Here is a 22,937-nt window from a genome sequence, read left to right as displayed (position 1 = left end):
CTGATTTTGATGAAATTTGGTATAGAGACTCATATATATGGAGCAATTTGTAAGAAAAGATTTGGGGTCAATAGCTCTAGGGGGTGAGGTAGAGATAGTTTCTTTAGGGTCAATTTTCTCAAATATTTTGCAAACATAATCTCACTTTATATTAAGCTTAATTACCTGCATACAAGTTTATCTTACAATTTTTAAAAATACCCAGATTTTAGTTTACTAAAATTCTTAATAATATTACAAAAAAATTTCATCATATCTCGCCAGTGCCAGGAAAGCATAACTTTTTTTTTCAGATTTTTTAAAAATATAGACTAAAACCAACTTCAGCAATAACTATTGAAATATGTCTGGCAGAACGCTTGAAATACGCATTTTAAAGCAAGTCTTAGCATTTAAAGTGTAAATCATAATAAAAAATATCAGTTTTGTAAAAAAATCTTTATTATTAAATACAGTTTAGTTAATGATATTCCACTTGTTTATCGTTTATGTGCAGAATGAGTGTACAGTTTCATTTTAGGAACATTACTTAATGAAATTATTGTTTCTCCACCCATATGCTGTTGTAATACTTGAGGAATATTTATCGTAAGATTTTTATTTTGATGAGTTTCTAACAGTGCAATTAAGAGTCTTGGAACAGCACATGCAGTGCCATTTAACGTATGTACAAATATATTTCCTGATTTGATATTAAGTCTACGAGATTGATAATCAGTACAATTACTGCAACTAGAAATTTCTCCAAACATATTTCTGCCTGGCATCCAAGCTTCAACATCATATTTTCTACTAGCTTGATTCCCTAATTCACATGGTGGCATATCTAATGTTTGAAAATGTAAACCTAATGATTCAAACATAGATTCTTCTATATCTCTAAATTCTTCTAATAATTCTTCTGATTTTTCTGGTAATGATACACCAAACATCTCAACTTTAGTAAATTGATGAACTCTGAAATAAAATTGGAAAAATATAATTAATTAATATAAATTACTTTAATCAGTACATTTATAACTTAAAATTCTTCTAACAAGTTATACTATTATATCTACTATATTTTTTACAACAGAAAGGAATACAGAAATTCAGTGTTTTACAGTAACTATTTCAGTCTTTCTTATAGCTGCTATGGATGTAAAACATCTGAGTACAAGGGACACTGGTCAGAATTTTATTCAGTCAGTAATAATGTTTATTATCAGCTATTCGTCTATGATGATCAGAGTGAAGGCATCACTTATAAGGCTGAATATCACCAGTATTTTGATGATATATCAACTTGGCAAGCTGACGTGCAACAGCATGTACAACATGATAAATTACTTCACTCACTTTCCTTACTAAGCCTGGCTTGGGAAGCATATTATTTTTGGCTACATTTTTAACCATTTTGCTTTTGGGAGTGTCTTGTGATTAATGTTAGGTTGCCTAGAAACATTAGGTTTTGGCAGTTAACACAATTGTAAGAAGAGAGAAAAAACAATATTAGATCTATAACTTGATTTATTAAAAATAAAAATTTCAATTAACAAATAAAGAGAAATTTTAAACTGAAATCTTATTAAAATCCAAAAATATTGTATATATAAATCCAGTTTACTAATTTTGATGTAGCTCTTCATTAACAAATATAATTATCAGTGCACACAATAACTGCTTTAAGTATCTAAATAAAAAGCTGTACAAGATCTGTACTACCCTCAACCTCAATTAGTACTTATCATAGTAAATAGTCAAAAAAGTTCAGAAAAAAAATTGCTAAATTAAAAAAATATACTGAGGATAGATTAATAAAACTTTATTTTATATTACATTCATATATTACACTATTACCTAAGAATAGTGGAGAGAAAATTAATACGAAAACTTCTTTAAAAGAAAATTCACTTTAAATAAATCAAAATATCCTTCAATATGATAATTTTTACTTCATGTACAGTTCCTTATCACTCATTCATTATGCTGATGAATGAGTTATACTGAACGTTAAACCATTATTAAGATTTACCAAAATTAAGATTTACTCTACTGCTAGGGAAGCATTACTAGTCTGCTGATATGGTAGTTGTCCTGAACTATTGCAGAACCCTGTTATAGATTTTAATTATTACTTCAGTTGGTCTGTTTTTACCAGAGTAATTTAAATTGGTCATTGGGATTAAACAAACATGGCTTCATCTGCACAGTACCAACTACCTAACTGAAAGAACTTATTGAAATTGTTAAAAAAAGTCAACAAAGAATAGCTGTAAGCATTAACCATTATCACTCAACAGCACTTGTGACAACTAGCAATGGTGCTGCAAAATCAAGGTTCAAATCCACCTACAAGTATAATTTTTTATTCAAACCTGAATGTTATCAATGGTCTACTCTGTGGCCCATTAGCACTGTTGGAAGTGGTCAGCCAGCATCCACGTAAAATCTTTTACTAAACTGAGCAAATAGTATTTTTTATAATGGCAAAGACTCCCTATAATAGCAGCTAATAATACCAGTACCATACAGGAAAATTTATCCAATATTGTTAATTACTTAATCTAAATTGCCATTTTACGATATGGAAATAATAAATACTGTTCTCTCTCTAGATTCATTGATTTAAAGAAACTGAACAGGTTCATTGAACATTGCTGTGGCCAGTGACATATTATCCATAGTTAAGAACTTTCATTTTCCATGTTGCTACTTCCTGAAAAATCTCTGTAGTACAATAATAAAAAATTAAAAAATGTGTTTTAATCATACAAGAATTAAAATATCAAGAGTTTATCATTGATTAATATGATAAAGTAACTGATCTAAAAGATACGATTTAAAAAAGTACCAAAGAGGATATATAGGATAGAAAATACAATATAAGGACTAAACTATGATAAACATTTGGTAAAAGAATGTCAGTACAGTAAATTTACAATACAGATAGAAATAGAGGAAAAAAAATTAATTTATAATAAGTTCAGAATTTTAAACTAATTACAGAATACCCTTTAGATTGAAAGTTATGAAAATAATGCATTGCAGGTGTTCACATCAAACAAAAAATAAAAGATATCATGTAATATTAGAGTAATATGCTGTTCAGATTACTCTAGAATATAATGAATGGAGCAATTTCACTAAAATAGTGAATATATCTAAGAGTGTATATATCTCATATCTTGTTTTCAAAAGTAAAAGCCTTCTGAATTTATTATTACCGATAAATTCCTCTCTCTCCAGATGTTCTGGATGTTTCAGCTCTATAACAGCGGCTAGTAGCAGTTAAACGAAGTGGAAGTTCATCTGGAGAAAATGTTTTATTCATTAGAAAACCAGCAATCGCTATTTCTGAGGTACCAGACAAACACAAATTTTTACCATACAAATTCATGTCCAATTCATAAACCTGGAAAATAACAACAATAAAGAATTGCTTTTAGACATCTTAATAAGTCATCACTAACTTTAGTATTTCAAGAAACCAGTGAAGAGACAGACATAACTTAAGGGATAGTAAGAGAGAATCATTATATTTCTGGCAATTATAATTTCTTAACACACAGAATACAGGGAAGTTAAATTATCAATGATACAGTACAGTGATCAACAAAGTTACCATTACAATTCAAACAAGATATTAAATTGTAAATTCCATATGATTAATGACTGAAATTATGGATATATAATATAATTACAGTTTTTGTTGATCTGGTAAAGATATTTTAATACTATTACTGTCTTTTAAACTGTATAATGTTTGCATAATTTTTTTAAATTATAATTTTCAAGTTTCTCTGTCAAAGAGATGACAGTGTGTCTAATGCTCAAAACAAAACAGAAAGGGATATATTAATCTGCTGCTTTACACTGCTTTCCTAATCTTTCTTACAGTTGTGATGAACATATCATGTGACACTAGTAAAGTTGCTATCTCTGAAAGTAATGATGTTCACTCACACAAAATCCCTGTTCTTGGAGAACAGAGCGAAAGTGTCAAAGGGGTAAATACCATTTCAGTAAATACACCATTTCAGTAAGCTTAACAGGCAGATATGTAATGGTTTAATGAATTTAAAGAAGGCAACTTTATTTTTAGGAATGGCCATTACATTTGCAACTGGTGATTCATGTGAAGTTGCTGACAACTTTTACAGTTACATATATATGTATGGCATTATAAAGTACATAATGTAGGTAGCATAATTTTTAAATCCACAGTTGAGTTGATACATCAAAGCTGGCTAAATAGCATTAACAAAAAAAAAAAAAAAAAAATATATATATATAACATAAACAAAAAATGCTAATGTTAATAAACAGTTTTCATGGAATGATTTATAAAGAATAATTTTTTAACAGTCAAAGAATCATGATCGCAAAAAAACTTTTTCTATCCCATCCCTTTAAAGTACTCTAACTACAAATCAACTAATATAATTATTTTTTCTACATCTTTAGTACATCCTTTAGTGAGACTTAATGCAAGAGATAAAATATGATATGCGCTGTAAATAAGATAAAAATAATGAAGTCCATTGAGAATTACTAAAATAATTTCTATCATAACTAAAGAACAAAACAATTCTAAATCTTTCAAGTTATTACTTGTGTTCTATCTCCTTCAGTTTCCATCCCACAGCTCTCAATTAAATGTTTGTTCAGAATATCTGGAACAGAAATAAGTTGAAAATTTTTAGAAAGTAAATTTTTGAGAGAAAATTTAACTAATGCAGATTCCATCTCAGCAAGCTGATCCATGAAAAAATAACTCCGATGATCTGTAAAATTAGATAAATGATCACTTCGCACTATACGTAATTGTTTAGAAATGTCAGAAAACTCTTTTGGCTTAAAATTAAACTGTCTTTTTAAACCAGTATACCTAAGTATCTCTGGCTCATCAAGGTCTTTAATACAATGGTGTAACTTGTTTGGCAGTTTACTTATTTCTCTTATAAGATTTTCTTTTAAATGTTTGTAGCTTTCATGATCAACACTCAATTTATTTAACTGATCATTTATAGCTAAAACACGGTCTATATCTCCTCGGCACTTACGTTTTCTCACATTGTCTTGTATTTCTAGCCTATTAGCAGGATCACAAAAATAGTCTAAATCAAACACAGGTGAAGGAAGATGTATACTTTCCGCCAGTACAGTTTGAAATTCTGCAGCAGTTTTAACTGATGAAGCATGCCTGCAATGTTTTATTAAAAAGGCCGGTATTTTGAAACCAATTTTTGCTGCTTTAAAGGAATACATAATCGTTAGTAAAAAAAAAACTACGTTGTATGTAAGATATATTTTAATTGATTTCGTCACAAAGGGATACAATCATAATAAAACTAAGTATCATATCTTGTTAAAATTTTAATTTAATGTTTAAGTAAAAATAAGAAACATTAAAAAACACATGCACAATCTTCCGCATGACTTATAACACTGAATAGTAAATATAACCTAACACACACATCAAAACGTCCCCATTCACAATAACCTACAACAAATCATAATATAACACAAACTTCTTAACTGTGATATCAGCTGCGGTTCGGCAATATTAATGATAATTTTTCGTAAAAATATCACATAAAAATTTAATGAAATGACATGAATAGTCAGGTTGTTTGACACATTAGAAGAAATTTAGTAAAATTTAATTCAAATTGAGTATTATTACTGAAATTAATTTTTTTTAAATTTTTCTCAGCATTTGTAAATGACTTACAAAACATAAACAAAAGTTTCATTAGCCTATTAATTTATATCCTCTTTGTTTCAAATCTAAAGCATTTATTAAACTTAAATGTTGGACAAACTGCATTTAGTGTTGAACATTTTGACAAGTTGTTGCTTTTATGCAGTTAGGTTATTATGTGAGGTTAATAGAAATCTTTGTGTGTATTTGATTAAAATCTGGAATTTTTAGCATAAATATGTGATCGTACTGTTTTAAATTTCACATATTGCATTTTTGGAGATAATTATTTTGCTATTTACAAATTCAGTACCACAGTTACTGTTATTTAGCAGGGAACTTAACTGTTTTTCTCTAAAATATTTAGTTTTAATTTGGTAAGTTCATTAAAATCTGTGTTTTTAAATTTACTTAGAAAACAAATTTCTCTTATAAAAGATATGAAAGAATAAAAAGGTTAAATAAGGAATTAAATGATAAAATATTCTTTTATGTAAAAATATAGCTGTGTTCTATAATTATGTTTTATATAGTAACATTTATTTTTTAAAAATTCAGTAGACTTTACATTCAGTCAGATGAGTTATATCCCTAAACAATTTGTATAGGGTTTGCATTGTGATTACACAAGTAATTATTACACACAATATTTTATTTTACAGGTAATTATTTACAATTAGGAGGGACTCGCCTGTGATTTTTATGAAATTTGGAATATACTTTTATTAGCACCTAAGTTATTTGTTACAAGAGAATCTTTTCATCGGAAACTCCTTTCACCTGTTACATCCCTCTTAGTATACAACAGTACCCTCATTAAAAATTTTGTAATTAAGCACTATGCAAGAGTAAAGCACATTATTTTTGGACCAAATAACTTGGTTAAATTTGTTAATTAAGTTAAGAATGAGATTAAATTCATATAAGATTAAGTTAAGTTAGACTTATAAAACTTATTAAGTTAAGTTAAATGCAATATACATTATTTACAGAATTAATAACTTTTAAGTAAAATTTCATTAAGTTTAGTAAGGTCAGGGTTAAGAAACGCGCAGAGTTGTCTAGTGGTGAATGCGTCTTCCCAAATCAGCTGATTTGGAAGTCGAGAGTTCCAGCGTTCAAGTCCTAGTAAAGGCACTTACTTTTGTATGGATTTGAATACTAGATCGTGAATTCCAGTTTTCTTTGGTGGTTGGGTTTCAATCACACATCTCAGGAATGATTGAACTGAGACTGTACAAGACTACACTTCATTTACACTCATACATTTCATCCTCTGAAGTAATACCTGAAAGTTGAACAGGAAAAAGAAAATAGGGTTAAGGTTAGGTAACTAACGATTCCATGTACTGAACTTCGTGTATCAATTTAATTTCTCTTTTTCTGTTTAACTTCTGATACCACCATATGGTATTACTTCAGAGGATAAATGAGGAGGATATGTATGAATGCAAATGAAGTGTAAGTGTTGTACTGTCTCAGGTTCATTATTCCGGAGATGTGTGGTTAATTGAAACCCAACCACCAAAGAACACTAGTATCCACAATCTAGCATTCAAATTTGTATAAAAGTAAATCCCTTTACTAGGATTTGAACGTCCCTCGATGACGAGTTTACCACTAGATCAGCATAATAGGTTATGTCAGTTTATCTTCTCTTTTTCTGTTTAGCCTCCAGAAACACAGTAAGGTATTACTTAAGAGGATGATATGTATGAATGTAAACAAATTGCAGTCTTGTACATTCTCAGGTCGGCCATTCCTGAGATGTGTGGTTATATTAATTTAACCCAGTGTTCACTTCTTTCGCTGACCTCGTCAAATTAACCTTAAATATTGATTTGGCTAATTGTTAGGCTGAGTCCACACTTACATACAGTAGCTGTTATTTAGTCCAAAAATAATGTATATTACACTTGTACACTGCTGAATTATACAATTTTTGGTGATTGTATGACGGTACTGTATAGCAAGGGATTTCAGTTGTAACTAATAACTTAGTTCCTAAATAAGGTATATTCCAAATTTTATCAGGATTGAACATGAGCCCCCTAATAGTAAATAATTACCGTTTTACACCTATAGGTGATTTTTACATATCCTTTTATTAATATCTTAATGAAAAGGCATTATAACCGAATGATATTGAAACAAAATAAATATATTTTTACATTTTTTGTTTCCAAACTTTAAAAATAAAATATTTTTGATTGGCAAAATCATATCAAGCCTCTGTTGTAGTTCTTCAGTTTGAAGTAAAATTTCTTCTGAATTAAAGGGTTAGATATTCATGAGCAGTAGTTGACTGGGTATATCCAAAGTTGCTGTAGTGTGGGTAATATATCTTTAAACACTGTAATTTTGCTTTTTCTAGTTACGTGCTTTCCATACTTTTGTAGTGGATACAAATTTTAAAGTCTGCATTGCAACTTCAATCATCACATTGTAATATAATTTATCATACTAAGAAGTACTTTTTTAAGTAATACCTTATGGTGGTTCCAGAGGCTAAACAGAAAAAAAGAAGTACTTTTTTAATACTTCAATTTATTAACAATTCAGGCAATGTACAGTCAGTTTTATATGGAGTAGATATATAATTATACCTTTTTTATTTCACAACCCAAGAAGTTGTCATATAATGGCTTTAAAATATCTAAGTAAATGCACAACAATCTGTGCTTTCTAACCCTCAGAAAATATAACAGTTTTACATAATTTCAATATATCTTTAAGATAAATTATTGCCAAAATTAAAAAATTTCTTCATACATTACTCATTCAGCAAATGCATGAAAACATTTGTTACGTTAACAAATCTGCAAATGTATATAAAAGAAGAAATCCAAGAACCAAAGTCAATGATTATAATTAATAGTCATTGCTGTTAGTGAAACAGAAGTGCATTTTTTTGCGATTAAATCAGGCCAGAAAAAAGGAAATTTCTGTGATATCTTGTAAGTTATTAAAACTATTCTTTTAACCCAAAAAAACACCTTTGATTTTTATTGATCAATTTTTTATATTCTTACTGTAGCAAAAGATCGTGTAGAATCTTATATTCTCACAACATAAAGAAAGGTGTATTACTAAACTAGTGTAAAAGAGAAAACTATTATGTTCTATAACTGGTATTATGGCGAACTATGTAAACTGGTAAAATTATTTGTAAATAAGCAAATTTTTAAAGAATATATCTCAATAAAATAATGGAGTAATACTCTTTTAACAATTATCTTAACGACATCACTGAAAACATCACAAAATAGAACCGATTTGCGAAAGTAAGGACATGATGTAACAGGTTGTGCTATTACAAATCAGATATATGTAAATGTTTGAACAAAAATTTTCTCAATCAGCACTTGATTACTGGAAAGATATAACCATATTTTGAGAAAATGGCTTAATAGAAACAGGTTGAGTAATGTAGGTATATGCAAACAAACAGTATCATATAATATTTGGCAAATACACTGAAGAATCAGAATGTTAGATAGAACTTACTGATAATGTGGGTGGAGCTAAACTAACAAAATAGTATGGCTGGAGATAATTTATTTTAGTTTATAAAAATATAAGCACTATTAAATGTTACAAGTATTATTATTAAAATAAAAATGAAAATTATAAGTGTTGTTCCAAAACGACTTGCAATTGGTTGATAAAAAAGATTATTTGCATAATTCACATTCAGATATATATAATACTACAACCTTGCTTTTACTGACCCTCATCAATGAACTCCACAGGATAGCAAGCCAGACTTCTGTCATTGTAGTAATGAAGTTAGTGGATAATAGTTTAATAGAGGATGGTTAAAAAAGGTTTTTCACTTGCACTACACAAGAAAATAATAAATAATATATAAAATGAAAAGCTGAGAGTTTGTGAATTCTGTGGAAAGCGACTTTACTGTGCACTCACAGAACACTCTTCATGAGCATCTCACATAATATTTTTTTTTGGATTGATATATGAAGCTTCTTCACAACTGTCTTTTTATACTTTTTTTAACAATATTTTACATTTCTTTAAGATTATTTTAATTGATTTGAGTGTTATTTTCTGCCGTTGATGCATTTTGGAGTACCTCCATTCTGAAAACTACTTTTAGCACTAAAAGTAGCCTTTTTATGTTATTATATTAAAAAATATTTATTTTATATTATATTTTTAGATTTCGTAAATTCACTCAGAAAAATCAGTGATATAAACAATTACACATCACTTCAAATTGTTCTTTGTTTTTCATTCTATGTTCTAGCATGTAAGACCTCTCTCTTTTTCTTTTTAGCCTTCAGAACCACCATAAGGTTGTTACTTCAGAGGATAAGGTTTTGGTTACTTCAGAGGATGATATGTATGAATGTAGATGAAGTTTTAGTCTTGTATAGTCTCAGGTCGACCATTCCTAAGATGTTTGGTTAATTGAAACCCAATCACCAAAGAAACTGGTATCCACTATCCAGTATTGAAATCTGTATAAAAGTGATTGCCTTTACTAGGATTTGAACTCTACCTTAGAACTCTCGACTTTGAAATGAGCTGATTTACAATTTATGATCCCTATTGTGATCCATATTTCACCTTAGTCAAAGTCACAATTTGTTTATGATATTCATCACCCTTTTATTGCAGTGCTCAAATAATATCATTTTTTTTGGTGCACATCAGTCAGTTGTTTTAGTGAAATTTAGTCTCAGTTGTTTTAACGTGAAAATAAATTTTTGTAACTTAGCCTGTCTTAAAAATCCTTTAAAGAGTCATAATGTTACAGATGGTAACTATAAAAAAGTAAAACATTAATAAAATTGAGAATTAAGAAAATTTACTGTAATTTAATACATTAAAATTTAATATTATTTTTCTATTGGTGAATCCGAGAAAATGCATAGTATTTAGAGATTGAACATTTATTACTGACTGCGTGAATGGTAACTTTTACCCTGATAATGGTACCATTAATTTAGTGAATTGGCTGAAGGGAGCATGACATTCACTGCTGTAGAGGCGTCTAAGTTAATCTGCAAATTCTAAAGCCTTGAAGAATAATCAGATTGTGTTGCAATTTAAACAACATAAATCTTTATTAAGTTAATGAATATTTATAATTTATCTAATTAACAGTAAGAAACACATCTGACAAACCAGTTCCATCTCAGACATTTCTTTTTCTAAAACCTTTACCCAAAATAGGTTTTCCTTACATTTCAGTGACTTGAGATTTATCTGTATATTGTTTTTTTTATTTTTTCAGATAGTCTTGATATATTTATCAACATGACAACATCTACAAATAATCCAATATCAGATATAATAAAAAGTAAAAGTATATCAGAAGATGAACCAAAAAAAAAGTCAAGAGAAGATTGGCGAAAAGCAAAAGAATTAGAGGAAGCAAGAAAAGTAAGTTCCAGTTTGATTTCTTATGAACTATATTTTTATGAATCATATTTAAACAACATGAAACTATGTTTGATGCAGCTCTCCAAGATTCCCTATTTAGTGCTAGTCGTTTCATTTCGGTATACCCCCTACATCCTACATCCCTAACAATTTGTTTTACATATTCCAAACATTTTATATAACAGTTATTATGAAGCATATCAGTTATTTCTGCCATCTTTGTGTCCTAAGATTTTAATAGAAAATTAAAAGTATAATTGAAACGTATTCTTCAAATTTTGCATGTTAACTTTTGAAAAAAATTCTATTCTTTTTTGAGGACTCTCCTTCAAACTTAAATTACTATTTTATTTTTTCTATTCCATTTACTGCATATTGGATGTTTATTGAGCTCTTATATATTTTGTAAAATTTTAAGTGAGAATTTTTTATATAAGATTTTGAATCTAATAAAATTGACATATCCTTATATGTCAATTTTATTAGATTCAAAATCTTTATTGCTACATTTTTGTCTAAAATGCTATTAATCCTTTTCTTCTTTTATTTTTTTAATAATTTAATTGGCATTGATTGCCACAGCAATCAATGCCAATTCAATTATTAATACTCTTAAGCAATACTCAATTAAATTATTAATACTCTTAAGCAATACTCAATTAAATTATTAATACTCTTAAGCAATATTCAATACAATTTATACTTTAAGCGTATTGATGATAATAGTAATTGTTGTTAGAGTTACTTGGTATAATTTGTAGTTTTTCAGATTAACTCTCCATATTAAACATATAAGTTAATCAGAGAAAGTGTGTATGTCTATTTGTTAAATTTATTTAAAGAGTTTTGCTAATTTTAGTCATACAATTTTCTTCCAAAATTGTTTCCAGTATTTCTCTTAAAAAATTAAGATTGTGGTGGTAGTAGTAGGTTCAAATTGCAATTTAAAAACCACAAATTTAGGGTAAAATTTGTTGAATCTAAATGTATCTGTATACTTAGGGAAATTTTATTGATATAATTAATTAGTAAAATTGTTTGCTATTTTTTTATGTTTTTTTTTTTTTTTTAGGCTGGTACGGCTCCAGCAGCAGTTGATGAAGAAGGTAAAGACATCAATCCACATATACCACAGTATATTTCATCTGCCCCATGGTATTTTGGAGCTGCTGGACCTACATTAAAACATCAACGTATTCAACCTGATAAAGTTAAAAATCCAACTCGAATTGATCTTTATTTCAAACGTGGTGTTGATACAGTAAGTAATGCATTATTCTTTTATTTTTTATTACTACCAGAAAGAGGTTTAATGAATCCAGATATCCTATTTAATTCCAGGAATATTAGAAGAGCATATTTTTACTATGTTTACATGTATGTCCCCTGGATGTGTTATATATTTTTGTTTTAAAGTAGTGATGGTAACATGTTTACTGTTTCGTCTCCTTTAAACTAGTGCCCTTCTGGTGAATCTATTATTTATGTATTATTATTTTTTAATAATTTAAGAAAAATTTTGCAATAAAAATTTATTTTTGTAGGCGAAGGTTGCAACAAAATATCGTAAAGGAGCATGTGAGAACTGTGGTGCAATGACGCATAAGCGAAAAGACTGCATGGAAAGGCCTCGTAAAGTAGGAGCTAGATATACAGGTGCTCAGTTAGCACCTGATGAATTCATTCAAGAAGAGGTTGAAAGAGATTATGATGCTAAACGTGACAGATGGGTGGGCTATGATCCTGCACAACATCGTACAATTATAGAACAGTACCATAGAATAGAAGAAGCTAAACGACAACTTAGAGCTGATAAATTAAATGCTGAAAAAGGTGAAGGTGAAACAAAGGTAAAATTTATTTATTTTAAAATTATATGTAAATAATTGTTAAATTTAGTTATTGCAGTTTATTTCCTGTAGTATAGTTTAATGATCCTCTTTCGGTGCAAAATAAATTAATATTGTACGAGTTTTTTCTCTGAAGGATCAAGGTACCTGAACAATATTGAGAATCTTTGAAAACTTATTGTTCTGTTATAACTGGAGAATATTAGGCTATTGTTAAAATTATATAAAGTGACAATAAGTACATTTTTAAAAGCTATATTTTGTTAACCGATATTACTTTAAATGAAATAGGTATGAGTTTATAGCAAATTGTATGGCTTTTAGGCATTTATTCTTTTCACCATATATGTCTTTTTAAATAAAAAATTTACTATTGTATCATATATGTAATTAATCTATATTTTAGAGCCGCTTCTTGTTTGCATTTAAAAAAGAAACAGCTCTGAGTATAAGTCATGCTTAATCTAGTCAAATTCCAAATCAAAATTATTTGGGCTTTTCTGGAATAATCAGTGGGGAATGAAATAATCAGTAAAATTCTCTTATTATGTAAATAAACATCATGAACAAGTTTAATACAAAATTTCCATTTATTTTTTTCTGAAATGGCAGTGGAAGAAATTGAATAATGTATAATTCATTATCACTCTTCTGTTAAAATCTTTAATAATTTCCTAATTATTACAAACAATTAAAAGTAAATAATAATTAATTGAAGTAAATAATAATTTTTAATATTGAGGATATTATTTGTGAATCTCTGGAGGTGAAAAATCATGAATTTCAGCAGAAACTACTTTAGTTATTGTACATTCAGTGAGTGCTACATTAACTATTAAAAATATTATTCTAGCAGTATTATCAATTACACAATATTTTTTTGTTTTTCCATTTTTTTCATTTCTCACAATCTCTTTGTTATAGGTACATTTATTTATATATTTGTGTATATATATAAATGTGGGTGGCTGCAATGTAATGCTCAGTCACTCATAACTTGCAGATGAAAAGAGATAGTCAAATGAAACAAATATGGCATAAAAGTAGATTTTATTTCCTATAAATAGTTTTATCTATTTTTCTATATAGTCACCAAATACATTTCTTTAACAGTGAGTCAGTTTTCTCATTTCATCAATGAAGAATGCTGATATTGTTTCCTTGATCCACAATCTAACTGTGTCCTTCAGTCCATCATCATGGTGAAATGAATACCCATATATCTCTTTTTAACTGCAGAAAGAAGTAGAAATAGCAGGACACCTAATCTAAAGGAGAATGTGGAATAGGTTAAAAGTTCAACTTCACAAAAGCCTTGTCAGTTGCACTCAATGTATGTAGCTAAGCATTATCATGTTGCAGAATTATCATTATCATTATTTGCAGTTTCATTATTTTAGTGTTTTTATTTTTATATTTTATTATACAATAACAGAATTATTTCAATCATGACAGAATTTGGGATCCCATGAAAGTTCTTTCATGAGAAATTAAGGTAATATATCTCAATATTCTGTACTATATGATTTGATACAATTTAAATATATATATATATACCCAAACACACTGTTTTCTAAATATTCAGGTAAAAATTTTAATAGCCAGATAATAATTTACTCATGTTAAAAACATACTATACCATCATGAAAGGTCCTTGTCTTTTAATTTTCAATAAACCAATTACACATTTCTCTAAAGTAATTAAGAAAATAAAATAAATGTGTTATTTGACTGTTTTTTCTATATATAGTACTGAAACATCTTTGGGATTTTTTAAATGATTTTGTGAAAATTAAGTCACATATTTGTTTATTTTCTTTTATTGTGATGGACTTCCATCAAGTAATAGCTTCATCCATAGATTATTTCAAGTAATTGCTCCAGTTTGCTGTTATTTAAAATAAGTGATGGTGGTAAAAGAAAGGTCTGATGTTTGAAACCAATTATTCACAATCATGTTCTACACTCTACTCTAAATGACCTTTTATTCAGTCACAAAAATAGCAATATCATGTTTTGTCCAATCTTGTAGATCACCCTATTGTTTAACAGACTTTACTGCATTAAAAATATGACAGCTTTCTTACTATTTGGAAAGTCTCAGATATTATGTGTGCAATCTATAATCAGCAAAGGATCCTATGATATGATTTATCTTTGAAAATATAATAATAATTTACAACAGTTTTATTATAAATTTAAATCACTTAGTTTCACCAAACATTATTAAAGTGAATATCAGTAGACATTGTGTAGTGCGGTTCTGTTAATGGAAGCGCATCCATTTTGTTCTAGTAACATTTCAGCATTTATGAAACTAATAGTATATTTTCTCATACATATCTTGTCAAGAATATCCACACCCAAAAATGTCAGTATGTTTTCGTTGTGTAATGAATTGAAATTATTCCTTATTAACTTGCAAACATTGATATTAGTACCTAATTGTATTGATATGAGCAGTGAAATAAAGCTGAAAGTAGTGAGATAAAGCCAAATTGAAAGCTGCTAAATGAACATACTGTGTGTGAGACTACCAGCAATAATAACAACGTGATATTTGGAAACTCTTCATTCTTCAAAATTCCTCAATTCAAAATTGTTAATATAAAAATTTAAAGTGATAATTAGAACATATTCTATTATTTTTTATACATTTGGGGATGAGATTTTTTAATGAAATTGACTCCTTCATATTTAATGTAAAAATAAGCAACAAATTATTGATTCTTCTTTTAGCTTTAATCGTTAGTAAATTTTGGGAAAATAGTAATTAATTTTAATTTTATTTTAGGATGAAGATCTGGATGAGGTAGAAGATGAAGACAAATATGTAGATGAAGTTGATATGCCAGGTACTAAAGTTGACAGTAAACAACGTATTACTGTAAGAAATCTTCGTATTAGAGAAGATACAGCAAAATATTTACGAAATCTAGATCCAAACTCTGCGTATTATGATCCAAAGACTCGTTCAATGCGAGATAATCCTCATGAAGGAACTGTTAAAGAGGCTGATGCTGAGTAAGTTAATTGTTTTAAGTTTCTCATTGTAATTTCTCTATAAAAAGTAAGTAATATAATTTGAAATTGATTATTCTCTGTAATTATGCAATCATTAAATAAATTTGCATGTTATGTTGAGTTGTACTTCAGATATATTTGTTATGAATTACTAAATCTAACCTTGACATGTAACAGTTCATGAAATAGCAGAAGAGACTCTGATTTCAGTGGATTCATCATAAAATCCTGATTGAAAAATTAGGAAATGCATCATACAGTGATCCGTCAGAAATGTTTTAATCATGCAAGGGATGACCTTGCAGGACCTTCTCCTTTACGATAATAACTTTCTGTGAATCATGAATGTGTGGGCATGATATGAAAACAGTCTCTTAACATCACAGTGGGTTAGAAAATTATCATCAAGATGATAAAAGACATGCAAAAGTCATTCAAACACACAGGTGATGTTGACAGTATTTATTTTGCATCAGAGATGTTGTTCACTAGGAATTTCTACCTGCAGAGCAGAGAGAAAGTCAGCTGCCTCTATTACCTAGAAGTCATCAAATGTATCTGTAAAAATGTGAAAAGAAGAGACTTGATCTTTTAACGTGACAAAGCACCAATCTATGAATCATACTTTAATAATGAAGAATTTAATGATATTTTATTTTTCTTAGGAAAGGATACTAATGTGAAGTTAATTAATCTTGGCTTCCAGTATGTAGTTGAAAATACAAATAATTCTTTGATAAGAGAGGACCCTAATTGGTCTCACATTAGGATATAATTTTTGTGTTAGGTTAGTTGACTTAAAGAGCTAAGTAACAATTTAGATACAGTTAATAACTAGATGCTCTCATATGTGAAGATTATAAATGAACTTATAAGTGTATATGCCAGGATGGATCAAGTTAAAAGCTGGATTTCTGAGGATAATATGTTGATGTAATTAAAATAAGTGATAATAAAATTAACAATACATTGTTGATTTTATAATGTCTTATGTCTTTGTAAGAGACAGTACTTGACCAATTTCTAAATCGTTAAAAGTCAGTCTTTATTAGACACTGATCATGTGATTGTGCAGGGATATACAAGCAGTATTTGATAAGTCTATGAAAAAATAGAGAGCACAGTTGTAATGTATTTTAGGGTATATGTATGTTTGTTCCACCGTAGTAGCTGAACTGATCTAGATGTATGATCCCGCGTTTGAATCCTTACGTTATCGGAAGTGCCATAGGCTGTATATATATATTTAAATAAATTAAAAAAATTATATTATATAGAAACTTATCACCCGCACATCATTACACAACAGTGTGAGGATTATTCTGAGGAAAAAGAACCTTCTTTTTCATCAAATCTAGTAGTTTTTTTCTTTATTTAGACAATCTAGCAGATATCCATAATATTACCCAGTTATAATTTTACCCGTCTCAAGAAAGCCCTTGAAGATTAAGCATTTTAAAAAGTCCCAATCACCTTGTCTGCTGGTGGTATGTTTTTCAACTTCTTTGACTGCAGACACCCCCCTCTCCCACAACTGCAAACCTTAACTTTTTTATTTATTTATTTATTACATGCCAAAAAATTTTTAATAAAAATACAGAGTACAAACAATAACATATGAAAATACAATAATAATAATAATGCAAAGGAAATATACTAATACATAAATATTTAAACATATACTAAACAAATTACAAATAACATAATTATATTGATAATTTGAATCGACTGGCAGAAGGAAAAAACAACTCTTAATCGCAGGTGGAAGTAATCAGTTAGTATATTTTTTGCTAATACTATAACTATTTACTATAAAGCAATAGAAATAATAAAAAAACAGTTTGAAAGAAATACCAGAATATACAAATCATTGATCATTAGAACAAATGTTACAAACAAAAGGTTTACCTATCTCTGCAATTATGTCAGATTTTAATACAACATTTTAAAAATATTATAATTCATGAGATATTGAATACACACCAAGTGATATTATGGATAACATTTTTAGAAGATATACTAGTATATAATCCAGTTATAAATAATAAATATTTAATCAAGGTTTTGAATAAACTCAAGAATTGTAATGATAATTTAAAATTTACATATGAAATGGAAGAGAACCGAAAAATACATTTTTTAGAAATTGAAATTGAACTAAAACAATGTTATAAAAAACTGTTTATAGAAAACCTACAATGAACAGCACCATAATACATGTAAATTCTAATCATCCATGGTCACAAAAATTGAAAAAGCTGATTTTTAGAGCTCTACAATATACAAAAAAGCAGTGAAAACAAACTTAAGAAGAACATAGATGCAATAAAAGTAATAAAACAAATATGGCATGTTCGTAAAAGATTGTACCCTTTTCTTTGTTTATTTTCTTGGTGCCCAGTGTGTAGAGAGAAGTGTGTTACATTGATTGCTATTAGGTACTCCAAGTTCTGATTGAAATACCCGCCGTTCCCTTGAGCACAAATTTTTCCACATGGCACCCACCAAACAGCAGAAGGGATTTTGTGCTGTGGAATATGCAAATACATTTGTTATCACAGTTCAGTATAACTTTTGGCGACGGTTTGGGGTCAGTCCACCTGATAAGAACTCCATTAAGCATTGGAATGTACAATTCATGGAGACAGGCAGCCTATGCAAAGGCAAAAGCATTGGCCGTCGTTCGCATTCAGAGGAGATAGTGGATAGAGTTCAGCAATCCTTCCAACGCAGCCCCTTGAAGTCAGTTCAGAAAACGAGCTGTGAGTTAGCATTGGTCCAGTCAACAGCCTGGGATGTTCTTCAAAAGCATTTGAAATTCAAGGCTTACTAGCTGAAACATTTGCAGGCATAAAGATGACAAACAACTTTGCACTTTCTTTGGTGTAGAGTGTCAGAGATTCTCCAAAGTTTAACTTGTCTTTGCTGCCATATGCAGAAGGAAACGTTATGGGCCATTTTTCTTTGTAGAAAGAACTGTAAAGGGAAACTCGTATCTTGACATCCTCCAGATTTGTTGATGCCACAACCTGAAGAGAACTCCCAAGATTTAATTTTCCAACAGGATGGAGCTCAACTCCACTTCCCTACTGACATGAGAGGGTATCTGAATGAACATATCCCACAGCATTGGATAGGTCACACTGGTCCTGATGATGAAGCATTGTTGAGATTGCCCCAGAGGTCTCCAAAGATGTCACCATGCGACTTCTTTTTGTGGGGTTTTGTCGAAGATAGTGTCTCTGTCCTACCATCACCTCAAGATCTGATGGAGCTTCAAGAGCACATCACAGAAGCCTTTGCTGCCATTACAGGAGACATGTTGATTCGAGTAAGGATGGAAATGGACTATCGACTATTAGATATGTTGTGTCACGAAGGATGCCCATATTGAATCTTTGTAAGGTAGGAAATAAACTTTTTAGTATATAAAGGATTCTAATATCACATTAGGGGACCAAGATTTTTTTTGGAAAATAGTAGATTCTTTTTTGGACACCTCTGTATTTAATGGTTTTGATGTTGGAATTATAGAAAATATGTACAAAAAAATAAATAACATAATAATTTTACAAAATTATTACAAGAAAATTACTAAGAGCTTATTAACATTTTTTTCTTACAATACAAATATACAAATAAAATAATAGAAAAAATTATTGATGTTTGTTAAAAAAATAAATATAAAAAAGCTATTGTAAAATCTTTAAGAAATAATAATAATAAAAATGATAGAGACATTTTAAGTAGAATATACAAAGTTAAGTATAATGAATGTAATAAAATCTATATTGGTAAAACTAATAGATCCTTTAAAAAAAGGTTCATGGAACATTATGCCAACAAAAACAACAAACATGGTGTATCTAACATGGCTGACCTGCTATAATATAAACATAATATCACTGTTTATAAAAATAATTAAGAAATTTGTAACAATAAAAAAAATGAATATACTGGAAAAATATTAAAATTATAAATTTAAAGAAAAACATAAAATGATTAATCTAGTGATAGTTTTTGAAAAAATGAAACTTTAATTAAAGACACAGCGAGTTGTAGTAGCTGGTAACAATATTTACAAACATAGTTACACAACATTTCAAATTTACATAATTATTTCAGTTGATAGTGATATTATGTTATTCTAATTTTATGATTGCTAGATTTTACATCTTCATTTAAGTTTTTATTTTTCATATAATTGTAGCATTTGATGTGGTATTCCATGAAAGTTAACTATTGGTAGTTTATTAGATGTTTTTTCTATTACTGTGTATGGTGTTTGTTTTTACAATTATTATTTTGAGATACTATACACTGTATACTATAACTATAGACCATTAAGGAGAATTAATAGTAGCAATCTAGGTTAATAATATTAAAGTTATGAAGTAAGTTAATTTAATGATAATCAGTAATTAGGATAATTAGACAGTAGTATATTAAATAGAGAGTTTTAAGCTCTAAGTTAATTTAAAAAAAAAATTGATCCATTTTCTTTGATCGTTTCTTTTTATCATGTTGGTAGTAACACATTCAAGTATTCATTAAATGTTCTGAAACTGCACAAATATTCCTCTGTTACATTTTAACAGCACAAAACCATTCTTAGAAATGTTTACATGTTTGTGCTTTTGTGTGTTTTATGATCATTTGTAAGAAAACATAGCACCCACCTTTGTGGACAAATTTTGCATTTGTAAAATACTTGTGTAAAGTTTGATGCACAAATTCATTTGAGATCCTATGTCTTAGCAATCTCACGTAGTCATTCTTCTATCTTATATCACCATGAGTTGGTCTTTTCCTTTGCAGTTGTAATCTGAACAAGCCATCTGGAATATTAAGTTTTGTTTATGTGCACATTATTACTCAAAAAATAAGCAAACGACTTGTAAACTGTTATTATCGATGGAGCTGTCTCAGTAATATTTTTATATCTTGGCTTTAATTTCAAACAACAGCTAACAACAGAATTATAAATATATCTGACTGAAACTAGTTGTTTGCTCCTATTAGAGATGTGAAGAACTAATAATCACCTCAACACTGTACTACAGGTGCCACTCTTGACTTAACTGAGATTTACCAAATATTCCAGGTCAGTACATACAGTTCAAGCTAATTACACAGAACAGGCATTGGCTAACTGCATTCAATGTACATGCGTCTCATGGTTTAACTTTATTGACCGATTATGTTTTACTGAAATTCAGGTAATTATAACAATTAAAATTATTTTAAGCAAGGTTGACTTTGAGCTATTATTGGAACAAAATACTTTAATCTCAATCAAATACAATAGCATGGTAAAGACAATTATTTGTACATATTTTTTCTCTGTGTTACAGTGTAGATTATGCTGGAGAGAATTTTGTCCGTTTTACTGGTGATACTCGGAAACATGCCAAAGCACAGTTATTTGCTTGGGAAGCATATGAGAAAGGAGTGGATGTACATTTATTGGCTGAGCCAACTAAATTAGAAATGTTACAACATGATTATGAAGGGAAAAAGGAACAGTTCAAAAGACAAGTACAAGAAACTATTCTTGAAACATATGGGGGCGAAGAACATCTGGATGCTCCTCCTAAACAGCTGCTACTAGCGCAAACTGAAGATTATGTAGAATACAGTAGATACGGTAAAGTTATAAAGGTAAGCATTCTACATTTATGGTTGTTTATGTAAACATTATTTATATTAGATAAAATTGAAGTTTTACCTACTGACCAGAATTTAGTTTTTTCATTTTATCTATGTTTCATAACAGAACTAAAGAAAGTCTCCCCCCCCTTATAACAGTGTGTGTTGTGTTTCTAATCAGTTTAAATAATTTTTAACAAAATGTATAGGTGAAATTTCAAACCTGATTAAAACTATAAAATTTTACAGATTTCTATGTTCGTTTTGCCTAGTTTTTTTTATAAGTTAATTTTCAAATTCAGTAGATAACCTCTAGTATTGAAAGTGGTTCAGTTACTACAAACCAGCCAATTTTATCGATGCAGAATCTCTCCAAACTGGTTATTACAAATTTGTGACACTCCATATTATTCAATTTCTAGTAACAAAGTGTTACCTCTGTATTTTCTGATACACCACTGTATATTACACCAAGGATAAACTGTATGTATATATGTGTACTTTAATTCACGAGTTCATTTTTTATGAAAAATAATGTGTGATTAAGGCAATTTAAAATTATTCATTATTTATTATATTAAACAGTTATGTTATTAGTAAAATTAGTGAAATACTCGATTAATTGTACATTAGGAATTTGAATTTCAAGATCGGCTTAAACAACCATTTTTTCATTCAAGTGTAGTCATGAAAGGTGGCTTAGATAAAGGTTGTGTTATTATTTTTCATGTGTAGCATATTTTATGTGCTATTTATGCTAACTATTGTTATTATAAAATCGACTTGTAATTAAATAGTACCTCAGAATTATAAAAAAATATATATGACACAAACATTCATGGATATGAATGTGTTGGTTGATAATATCTTACATACATTTTAGTGACTTCCAGGAATGTTTTCTATTGTATTTCATTGACTCATGTAACTGTATAAATTTTTGATTTCATTTGGAAAATAACAATTTTAATGACACAGTTTATTTATCTTTTATTTTACATAATTTTAATGTGTTAGATTATTGCTGTTGTTAATAATTTTAATCATTGTTAAATATCGTTTTGCTTAATCAAGTTTTATATTATTTTTACAAATTAGAAAAAAGAAGTCATTAACATGAGAATGACTAAGAAACTTAAATATTTTCAAGAAGGCTTGCTTACTAAATGAATTCTATTTATATGATTACTTATTACAATTGGATTATATTGTAATTAATTCTTTTTTTTATACTGGAATATTATTGTGGCCTTTTTTCTACAAAAAACTAGAAATGCAAGTTTTAATTATTTAATGATAAGTATGATGATGTTCATAAA

General features: G+C 28.6%; 2 protein-coding genes across 2 annotated transcripts in view; one reads left to right on the top strand and one right to left on the bottom strand.

The window, feature by feature from the left end:
* Positions 1 to 419: 419 nt before the first annotated feature.
* Positions 420 to 5,486, bottom strand: SerRS-m (Seryl-tRNA synthetase, mitochondrial). Its single transcript, XM_075367259.1, has 3 exons — positions 4,594 to 5,486; positions 3,207 to 3,394; positions 420 to 957 (listed from the first exon to the last, which is right to left on the bottom strand). The coding sequence occupies exons 1-3, from the start codon at positions 5,248 to 5,250 to the stop codon at positions 480 to 482; spliced, it is 1,323 nt and encodes a 440-aa protein (XP_075223374.1). The 5' UTR covers positions 5,251 to 5,486; the 3' UTR covers positions 420 to 479.
* Positions 5,487 to 5,825: 339 nt separating this feature from the next.
* Positions 5,826 to 22,937, top strand: part of Slu7 (Pre-mRNA-splicing factor Slu7) — a 46,085-nt gene continuing 28,973 nt past the window's right edge. The window contains exons 1-6 of the mRNA XM_075367258.1: positions 5,826 to 6,063; positions 10,947 to 11,095; positions 12,168 to 12,356; positions 12,640 to 12,945; positions 15,740 to 15,969; positions 21,324 to 21,630. Coding sequence (XP_075223373.1) covers positions 10,970 to 11,095; positions 12,168 to 12,356; positions 12,640 to 12,945; positions 15,740 to 15,969; positions 21,324 to 21,630 — 1,158 coding nt within the window. The 5' untranslated portion in view covers positions 5,826 to 6,063; positions 10,947 to 10,969. The remainder of the gene's footprint in view (positions 6,064 to 10,946; positions 11,096 to 12,167; positions 12,357 to 12,639; positions 12,946 to 15,739; positions 15,970 to 21,323; positions 21,631 to 22,937) is intronic.

Source organism: Lycorma delicatula, chromosome 5, assembly GCF_047948215.1.
Source record: "Lycorma delicatula isolate Av1 chromosome 5, ASM4794821v1, whole genome shotgun sequence".
Taxonomy (NCBI): Eukaryota; Metazoa; Arthropoda; class Insecta; order Hemiptera; family Fulgoridae; genus Lycorma; species Lycorma delicatula.
This window is presented reverse-complemented; position numbering and strand designations above follow the sequence as displayed.